The sequence below is a fragment of the Chaetomium tenue genome, assembly GCF_020726465.1.
Source record: "Chaetomium tenue strain MPI-SDFR-AT-0079 chromosome Unknown F5144scaffold_6, whole genome shotgun sequence".
Classification (NCBI taxonomy): domain Eukaryota; kingdom Fungi; phylum Ascomycota; class Sordariomycetes; order Sordariales; family Chaetomiaceae; genus Chaetomium; species Chaetomium tenue.
Window position 1 is genome coordinate 3,093,631 of NW_027117334.1, and position 9,443 is coordinate 3,103,073.

Sequence of the window (9,443 nt, forward strand, 5' to 3'; positions counted from 1 at the left end):
ATGTGCCTTTCTGAAAACACTCGAGCGTCTTGGTGTAATGGTTTTTATTATTATTATTAATATTATTCTTGTGCCTGGACGCGTGGCTTTAGTAAATCTGGGTTATCACGGTCAGGGCTGGTGGGGTTGGGCGATGATCCAACTGCCCGCTGTCTTTTAAGTTCTCCGTCCGCTCCGTCCGCACGGTTTTGCCATCGTTCACGAGACTCGCAACTACTTAAGTCGTTTACCAGTCATGCGATGAACAACCCCGGGTTTCAAGGCTCGTTTTCAAGGCTCGTTTTCTTGGGTTGTTGGGTGCCCGCACCGCTCCCCGCTAAACAGACGTCCGGGCTGCCAGCGTGGCGCTTAGTACACAAGGCGCGCTCTCGGTCTGCCCTAGCAGCAACAAAGATCAATGTTGGGGTTTGAAACCAAGCACGACAATACTTCCTTTTGTAACAGGCAGGCGGCACAACCAGGGGATGGCCACCCGGAGTGGGAGCGCATTACCCTCCTCGTACCCGCCCCCTCCCCCCATCCTCGGCAAAGTCACCAAGCCGTCGATACCTTGTGGCAAGTACCCAAGATTCACCACGTATATCAACTGAACAGACTACCGGCTCATCGGTATACCCTGTGAAGTTGATCAATACATGGTAACATAAACAATCGATGCCCACTACGTGAAGCTGTTGTCCCGTTATGCATGCAGCTCTCCATCGTGGCTTCTTGGTTTCCTGGCGGGTTTCTTCCGACTCCCATGCCAAGGTACGCTCTGTTTTTGCAGTCGAGCACCGACACTGAGAGTCCAGTTTCCTTACCCGTTCAGTGGGAGGGCACTGCCGCCTTACTACCTTTACGTAAAGCAAGTGCAATGGGATATATTTAAGGCGGGCGCGCTGTTGTTCTTGGCTTACACTTCCGACGTTGCATAGAAATACCTACTCTACCTACCTATCTCTCTCGCAATTTCAAGATAGGCCAACGTCAACCTCGTTTCTTATTTTTTTTTTGGTTGTATTGGCTACACGAAGAGGGGGCCTAGAGCGACAGCATCACTTGTTAATAGCCGACTATCCAACTTCTATCTTCGCTAACCCCTCGAAGGGGATGGCTTCCGGAATCTCGAGACGTCATCGTCGTATACGTTTCCGGGATACTACCTGGTACATATCTAGTCTCTTGACTCTGCCAAATATAGGCGCATGGGCCGGAGAGGGGCTGACAACACCAAGGTTTTGTGACACTCTCCGAATTCCTCGCTCCGCCATGGAAACGAGCGAAGGATTCCCCTTTCTTGACCTCCCCGGGGAGGTCCGCAACGTGATTTACGAAGCCTTGCTCGTCATGCCGTCTCCTATTCCCATTCAATACGACGGGTTTCTGGAGAAACTTCTAACGCAATCATCCCCGAGGCCTTGCGTGGCATTGCTTTGCGCCAACAAACAAATCCGTTATGAGGCCGGCTCAATATTGTACATGGACAACACCTTTAAGCTGCAAAACTACACTTCTTCTCCCCCCAGCTTGTCACGGTTTCTCGATTGCATTGGTTCCGTGAATGCGAGCTACCTGAAAAAGTTGGCCGTGGACTTTCTATATGTGGGCAATACGACTCATCAAGCCGGAGAAACGGCCCGTTTCGAAGACTTGAGGGCTTTGTGGAGATGTACCAACCTTAAAAGTTTGCAGACAACCACGTATGGCTCGTAGGGCATGGGCCTGACCCAGGGGGGTTATCACACGCTTAACGCCCAGTTCGTTCGGCAGGCGCTGCGCCGGATTCATGGTATCCTAAGCACCGTCTCTTCACTGCGCGACATTCGCGTCTTCGTCTACAACTACCGACTCGCACCTCAGGTGGAGGAGTTGATGCGGTCCTTCCTCTGGACGGTGACCTGGAATGGAGTTATCTATCATGGAACGGTCATCGGATGAGCAGGATAGGAAGAAATTCCCTCTCATAGTCTAGTACGGTTGCTCTCTGTATCGTGTCACCAGGGGTGTAGAATGCAGGAAGAAAATAGAAGCGAGTCACTTGGTCGTTGTCCCATAACGGGTTGTTACTCACCCAGTTTCCGAGACTGGAAGGGTAATGGTATCCCTAAGACACAGTGCCGTTCTGAGAATGGGATTTGTCGAGATCGCAGAGACTGCGTGACTCACTCGGACACTACCACTGGGGTGTCAGCAAGTTGTATAGTATTATCACCAAGGTCATAGGCGAACAGCGTGGTCGAAAGGCAAAGTTGTATGTGGCCAGAATATATTAACAGTTGCCCTAACACTTCTGGATAACAATTTGGTAACATATATTGACACCGACTAATAACAAACCAATAACGGAAAAGACTCCCCTTACACCGGCTGCCATCCGAAGCGTACTGGAAAATTATGGGTGAACTACCAGTACCGCTTCCTTCTCCACCAGACCAAGGGGGATTTTATTCCATGCTAATAGTAACTCCAAGGCCGTGGGCACAGAATGAGATATGCTGACTAGACCGGCGAGTAGCGTAATACCAAAGAATTGACACCTACTTTGTGTGACTATTGGAGATCCTTTTACCGATCACTCTGCTAGTATGGACCAACCCTCCAAAGCCTCTTCTCAATTCTCATCGGGGTAGGAAAGCCGTGGGATATAACTAAGTAATCCACCACTCTCACTCACAACTCACTGACACCCACAACACACACAATACGCGCCACTCAACAGACACAGTACACAACCCCGATTAATCACCCCACTGTACATTCACTCTCCCAAGCTAGTCTATCCCCACCCGCAGGTCGCAGCTGGCAGAACCCGCCCAGCGGCTCCACGCTCAAGTAAAACACCAATGAAATGCAAGGCAAGGCAAGACACGACAAGATGCAAAATCGGCAAAATAGGTAGTAGGCACTGAGTAATTTTTGCTACCTGAACCCCTCCCCCCCCATCGACCGACGACCGGCCCCTCAACACTCAAACCACACCCCAACGCCGGTTATGCACGACCCGACCCGCCCCCTTTCACCCCGACCGAGCCTCTCATGCAAAATAGTAACTGATAGTGGGACCAAAGAAAACGCTGGCCGTACAGTTAACAGCAACATGAAAAAACAGACAACGCAACAACAACAACAAAAAGAGACGACAACGACTCGAGGGTCACAACCCCCCCTCCAACAAGTTGAGTTCAAGTTCAGGTTCAACATCCCTTCCTCCTCTTCCACGAGCCAGAGCCCCATAGGGCCGGGCCATCCAACCCCAACCTCAACCCCAACAACCCCAGCCCACAGCCACCTCATCACCAACCCCCCTCACAACACCACCTGCCCAAGCTCATTCCGATTCCCACTCCGATTCCCATCCCTCCACTAAAAGAAATTCTTATTCAACACCCCAATCGCCCTGGCATCCTCCCCCTGCGAGCGCAAATCCCTCGCCGCCGACCCCGACGCCGGCATTGACACCGCACCACCCGAAGGCGAACTCCCGGCACTACTAACCCCAACCGCACTAACACCACCACCACCACCACCACCACCACCGCCACTAACCGTGCTCACCGCACTAACCGGATTCGCGCTATTCGGCTCCGACCCCGCCGCCGACGGCAGGGGCACAGACGAAGGGTGCAGGAGGGCGGAGAGCGTGGGGCGGGTGCTGGCGCCGGTCGGGGTGCCGTTGACACCGCCGTTGATGCCGTTGACGCCGTCCGAGATGGCGCTGCGGGGCGGCGAGTCCGAGGGTGCCCGGATGGTGGGGCTCGCAGTGGCGGCGACGCTGGTGGCGGCGTAGGGGAGGGAGGCGGAGGAGGATGATGAGGAGGATGGGGTTGTGGCGGTGGTGGCGCTTGTGGGGGCGCCGGTTCCGTTTGGTTGTGGTTGTTGTTGGTGGGCGAGCTGGCCGGGGGCGGGGAGTGGGCTGTGTTGGTTGCGTGCTGCATCGATGGGGGCGAGCCGCGGCTCGATCTGGACCGCTTCTCTTGCTTTGGCTTGGAGATGTTGTGATCGTGGTGATTCGAGCATCGAGAGACGAGGCGGGGGGGCTTGGGGTGAGTGGGTTTGGTTTTGCGGGTATGGCTGTGCGGCTGGCATCCCTATCCTGGGAGGAACCAACGCGGGGAGTTGCGGATGGGGTTGTTGGTGTTGTTGATGTTGGCTTGGCTGTGGGTGTTGTGCGTGATGTTGGTGTTGCGGTTCTGGGTGTGGTTGCGCATGTGGGGGATGCGTGTGTGGGTGTGGGTGTGCGTACGAGTGCGCATGCGGCGGGGGTAGCGGCGTCCGTTCGTGGGCAGAAGTTGGCTCGGCGGGCGCATAAGAGGGGTGAGAATGCGGGTGCGGGGAATACGCGTGTGACGCTGCAGGCGGCGGGCCTTGTGAATATGGATACTGGCCATGGCTGTAAGGTGGTGTCCCGACGGGCGAAGGCGGCCACGCGTAGCCCGGATGCGGGTACTGCGGAGGGTAGCCATGGTGGGAAGGCGGTTGATGGTGGTGCGGCATGTAGGATGGTTGGGGCAGAGGCGCCCTCGCCGGTGCTGGTGGTGTGGTCTCGGCGAGGCTTGATTCGGGGTACATGCCTTTTGCCGGAACGATATGCCTGAGCGACGGATCGCTACTAGGCAGAGGCAAGTCCAGCGGCCCTCGGGAATAGTAGGCGATTAGATGGAGATGCTGGCCCGCGGCGTTGGTGATGCTGAACGATTGCTTCGTCAGCCCGTCGGGTTTGTACCGGTAACCGTCCGGTTCCCCGTCGTCGTGGTCCTCGTCGCTTCCTCGGCCAGAGTCTGGTGTCTTCCCGGCGGCCCTCCTCCCACCGCCAAAGGCGTTCCCCCTCTTGCCTTCCATTTCCCGGTACGTGAGAAAGCTCCCAGCGACACGGCTAGCGCTCCATGACTTGCCGTCTGTCCACCGCCGCATACCAGCTTCCCGTTCATCCCAAACAAAGACGGATCCGGACCGAATAGCTTGCCGCTCCTTTTCTGATAACCTCCTCTGAACCCGCGGAAGGAGGCCGAGTCTGCATGCTTCGAATAGTTTGATGGCGTCAGCGGGTGACCGCACCACACCGTAGTACGTTTCCATGGTTATCCGTCGGGGTTTCAATACAATCGAATTCGCGGCCCATGTGGTGGTTTCCTAGACCCAACCCTCCGTTCCCTTCTTTAGGCCTGGTAGTCCCTCACCATCCAGGCCAGGCGTTCTGAGATGGCGTCTCAACAAAGTGGCCAGGAAATGAGTGGCTGAGGCTTGGTAGTTTCCCCCGGAAACAATGCTCGTTACTGTGAAAAAGTCAGATCCTGTATCTTGTAGAGACGAAGAAACAAAAAGTGTTGACGAGACAGAGCCATGTTGAGAAGCTGAAACATGGCGATCGCAGGGTGGTGAGGGTGAGGCCCCACGCCACTTGGCAGGGGATAAGGTAGCGCCCGGCGGGCGATCCGCGGAAACCGGAAGTGTAGTACAGAAAGAGTCGGTGGTCGGCAGGTCCAAGCGAGAATGGGATCGCAACGTTATCCTTCTGCCGGCTGCACGAGGACGTGGGGCCGACTTCGCTCACGGTACGCGCGGCGATCTCGAGACGTGCCGGGTTACAGCACAGCTGCTGTGGAGTCGTCCAGCGCATCACCATGGCTCCTGACACACTGGCATGTCTTCGGCATCACCCCCGCCACGGAGATAAATCGTCCTCCTCGGGGTATTTCCCGCCGCCAGGGTAGCCGGATGTTGCCACAGTGTGATGAAATTCGGGGAGTTTCCTAGGTTGGCAAAGTTCATGTCGATTCGGCCCATGTTGACTTTTCTTGATATTGCATGCTGAGAAATGAGAATCCGATCTTGGGCGGGTACTGAGCGGTGAATTTCGGTCTCGTTGATGGTGGTATATTGTTGTATTGCTGTATTGTTGTGCGCAAAGTCGACTCGATATTCCGTGCCCAGTCGAATGAAGGGAGAAGAGGCAAAGAATGACATAAAGAAAAACCAAAAAAGACAAACAGAAAAGGTTCACATACCAAGTCAAGATCCTTCTTTCCTTTTCTAACCTTTTCAAAAACCACGTTTGTGGTCTGTAAGAGTAAATAATGTGGTGATGATGTTTCTTGGTGTTGTTGATTTTGTTGTTGTCAAGAGTGGGCGTCCGAACTTCGAAATCGGTTCTGCATTCGACAGATGCATGTGAGCCGGGGTTTGATCTGGTTTAAAAGAGAGCGTGTGAAAATAAGGCCAGCGCGGCTAGCGGCTGACAGGGGGGAGATCGGCTGCAGGTCGATGACGCTGCAGCCCAATGGGCAAGGGTCGGTCGGAATGTGGGAGGGGGAGGCTCCAGCGAAGGTGCGGTTCGGCCACGATGTTATCAGGGATGTTGGCAAAGCATTTCTCATTCTGCATTTCGTGCGTGGTTCTTGTGTGCCATACCTCGTACTGTACCGGGCACTGTGGCGGTATAACTGGGGACAACCTGGAATTGGTTCGTTTCGGTATGAGATTCCTTCCCATACCAACGGGACTGTATTCATCCAAACCGAGATTCGAAGGACTCTCCATTAACTGACACACCACAGCTCCATCCTCCCAAGGTACCTATCACAATCCCAATCCTACACGACAACCTCACTTACATACAGCCACAGCTTACCTGTCTGTTTGTCGGTACCTAGGTTGGCTGATTTACTCGGCCCTACTCTCCACCAGCGATGCCGAGATGGAGACAAACGGTGATGTTGGTTACGGGGCCTCGGAAGCACATTAGTTACGGATTACTGTGGAAAGTGGAAATGTGCAGGCATGGTTGGTGCCGAAGGAAGGAACCTCTGTTCGGTCGAACGATGCGCTTTCGACAAGCAACAAGGCAGGCACTGCCCACACCACACCCACCTCCCCTTGCCCCGCCTGCCCGCCAAACCGCCAAGTTCCACACTTGCAGTCGCGTTAAAGTTGGGGCCGAGTTTCTCCCTGACTGGGCAATTAATCAGCATCCAGGATGGAAAAACGTGCCATTCTAACCCGAGAAAGGAACTAAGCCCGAGGCTCTGCGCCAACCCGCAGTTGGGCAACTTGCCCCTTCCGAAAGCCAACGGGGGCAATAGTGCCAAGACGGCCAAGACGGCCAAGACGACCAAGGCAGCCAAGGCAGCCAAGGGAGCCAAGAGGCAGCCCAGGCAAGAGCCAAGCAATTGCGGAATGGCAGAAAGCGGTAAGAATTGCCTTTCAGCGGCCCCGCCCATTGTCGTCAGCTTATCAATGGAAATGATCTCGACCCTCGGCTTTCTTCTTCATTAAGCACCACACCACACCAGATGGGGACTTTTACATTTTAATCCCCGCGGGGGGGGGGGCCACTTTGAGGGGGGTACCATTTGAGGGGAAGAATAAAACTGAAGTGCAGGAGGGTGCGCTGTGATTACTACCCAGGCACCAACAACTGCACCCTCGGACGGGAATTACCTTGCCTAGGCAATGTGTAATGGGTCAATACACAAGGTATGTACAAGTATGTAGGTACAGACTTCGCCCTGTCATTGTGGAGAAACTGGGAACATTGGAGCGGAATACAAGCCGCCCCTTGGGCCCTTGTTAGGTAACTTACTTTGTTGTGTAGGTCGGGTCGTGGCCAAGGGGCCATGGAGATATGGAATTCTTCTTAAATCCCTCCCAGGCTGCATGAGCTTACCCAGGTGCCCAGTCACCATTGACGAGGCCCAGCGAGCTGAACGCCCTGAATCCCAGCTCCTTTTCCTTCTGGGAAGAAAGTCTGGCGCCCATTCCTCCCTGCCGCGCCCCCGATGTTTTTTCGAGGCAATAGCGCAAAGTTAGGTCGGTCGACCAAGTGGGTGCGCTTCCCGTAACTAGCGAAAAGGAGGTGGCTCTCGTCGGCCGAACCGGCCAAAGAGGATCCTCAGCCCGCGATCCCTTTTCTTTCTTTCATCTGCTGCCTTCCCCGCGCGCCCTGGCCGGCCCAACTTCTGGTCCGCCTGATCCGCCATGTGTGGGTTGGGTTATAGGTATCTGAAGTCACCTTCCCTCAGCCCGGAAGGTTGGCCCGTAGGTCCCTCCCTCCAGACCTACCTACCTTACATACTGTGTGTGTATGTGCCGCCCGTGTAACACACAAAACATACGGAGCCCATCGTATCGTGTGTAATCTGGACGTCCAGACCGAGACCAGACCGAGTGCGAGGAACTGTGCGCAACGTTCCCGCATGGTCGAGCAGGAACAAGAAGGGGGCTTGGCCACAGACCGGGGACGGTATCCACGATCCCTGCATCCGCCAACGGGAGTGTCATAGAAATATAATAGGATTTCAAGCTTATTTCACGGCGCCGCCTCGGGCCCGCTAGCGCGCATTGGCATTGCTTGGGGGCCCCTCCCCAAGCCCTTGGCCCCCCCGTTGTGGGTTGTCTGGGCGTTGGGGTTCGTCGCGGAACGCTCGGTCTTGTGATGCCGCACACCACACGTGCTGCGTTGCTGGCTGGCTGGTTCGACTTCGACTCAAAAACCACCGATTGCCGCCTGCGTAGGTTTGCCTTGGGAGTGGTCGGACTGAGGCTTGCTCCACGTTACCTCTGACAGGTCCAGGGTGCTACAGGTGCTGCCACAGGTTGTGACAAGTGCGCTCCTGAAGAGAGGTAACTACCTACTGTGTATGTCTGCAATTACCTAAGTTCTCTTTTCTTTTTCCTTTTCCAATGTTGCCGCTTGTTGACGCCATCGCCTACTCATCTTCTTCACCACGCCCGACTATTGGCACGCACGGCATGCCGGGCTCTTCCCTGGCCCGTCACGTTTTGATGGCGCCAACGAGCCTTTCCGCTTGGGGGACTCCACTTTCCCATGTTGGGCACTTACTCAGATCCTTTATCCACTAGCGTAGCGACTGAGTCGTATTCGCGTCTCGCGGTTGCAGCTCTTGGAAATGCGAAACCTTGGCCGCGCCCTATTGTATCCGTCTTCCGATCTCCCCGTGTACGCTTTTTCATGGGGAGGGAGGAAAAGCGTCAGTCAGGTGTGGGGTGTGTAACCAAATTCGTGTAACAGCTCGCGGCTGCTTTGAAACCAAATAAGGAGCTTGCTGTCTCCTGCTTCAATTCGTTATTCGTCTGTTTCCGCGGCGAGATCGTTAGCTCGGTTTTAGCCAGTAAGCACGGTTCTTTTCTTCTCTCCAGGAATAAGATCCTCCCATATGCGTCGCAGCCATGCGAGCCCATGCGAGCCATGGCACCGCTGTTGCAGCCATGGATGGATCATGACCCAAGCCATTGTGTGGAGGGAAGGGATCAGATGCGATTCTTGCGCCGCCCATTCATCTGTTGTTGACATCCCGGTGCCTGACGCTCCCCCAGGCTCCTTCCCGAAGCCGCAGGCATCCGCCTCCGTGTAAGCAAACATGACTCGGACATCAGGAACCCGCACCCTTGCGGTGTGGTGGCCCCTTTCCGGTTTGCCCTGCACCATCCTGGGTGTTTCTCAC

The 9,443-nt window shown here is 55.2% G+C and overlaps 3 protein-coding genes across 3 annotated transcripts; 2 read left to right on the forward strand and 1 right to left on the reverse strand.

Moving 5' to 3' along the window:
- Nucleotides 1-857: 857 nt before the first annotated feature.
- On the forward strand, nucleotides 858-1,844 carry F5144DRAFT_365342 (uncharacterized protein). The gene is made up of 2 exons (XM_066784428.1): nucleotides 858-1,148; nucleotides 1,218-1,844. Exons 1-2 carry the CDS (start codon nucleotides 1,093-1,095, stop codon nucleotides 1,693-1,695), a joined length of 534 nt encoding a protein of 177 aa, XP_066640272.1. The 5' UTR covers nucleotides 858-1,092; the 3' UTR covers nucleotides 1,696-1,844.
- Nucleotides 1,845-3,345: 1,501 nt separating this feature from the next.
- F5144DRAFT_496469 (Gti1/Pac2 family-domain-containing protein) lies at nucleotides 3,346-5,058 on the reverse strand (the record flags this gene model as incomplete). Its single annotated transcript, XM_066786155.1, has 2 exons — nucleotides 3,346-4,588; nucleotides 4,706-5,058. 2 exons carry the CDS (start codon nucleotides 5,056-5,058, stop codon nucleotides 3,346-3,348), a joined length of 1,596 nt encoding a protein of 531 aa, XP_066640273.1.
- Nucleotides 5,059-6,279: 1,221 nt separating this feature from the next.
- F5144DRAFT_595687 (uncharacterized protein) lies at nucleotides 6,280-6,724 on the forward strand (the record flags this gene model as incomplete). The annotated part of the gene is made up of 2 exons (XM_066790721.1): nucleotides 6,280-6,442; nucleotides 6,633-6,724. 2 exons carry the CDS (start codon nucleotides 6,280-6,282, stop codon nucleotides 6,722-6,724), a joined length of 255 nt encoding a protein of 84 aa, XP_066640274.1.
- Nucleotides 6,725-9,443: the final 2,719 nt, after the last annotated feature.

Coding starts and splice junctions, on each gene's coding strand:
- F5144DRAFT_365342 (XM_066784428.1), top strand. CDS start 1,093: ATGGCTTCCGGAATCTCGAGACGTCATCGTCGTATACGTTTCCGGGAT. Junction 1,149..1,217: donor CGTTTCCGGGATACTACCTG/GTACATATCTAG, acceptor GACAACACCAAG/GTTTTGTGACACTCTCCGAA.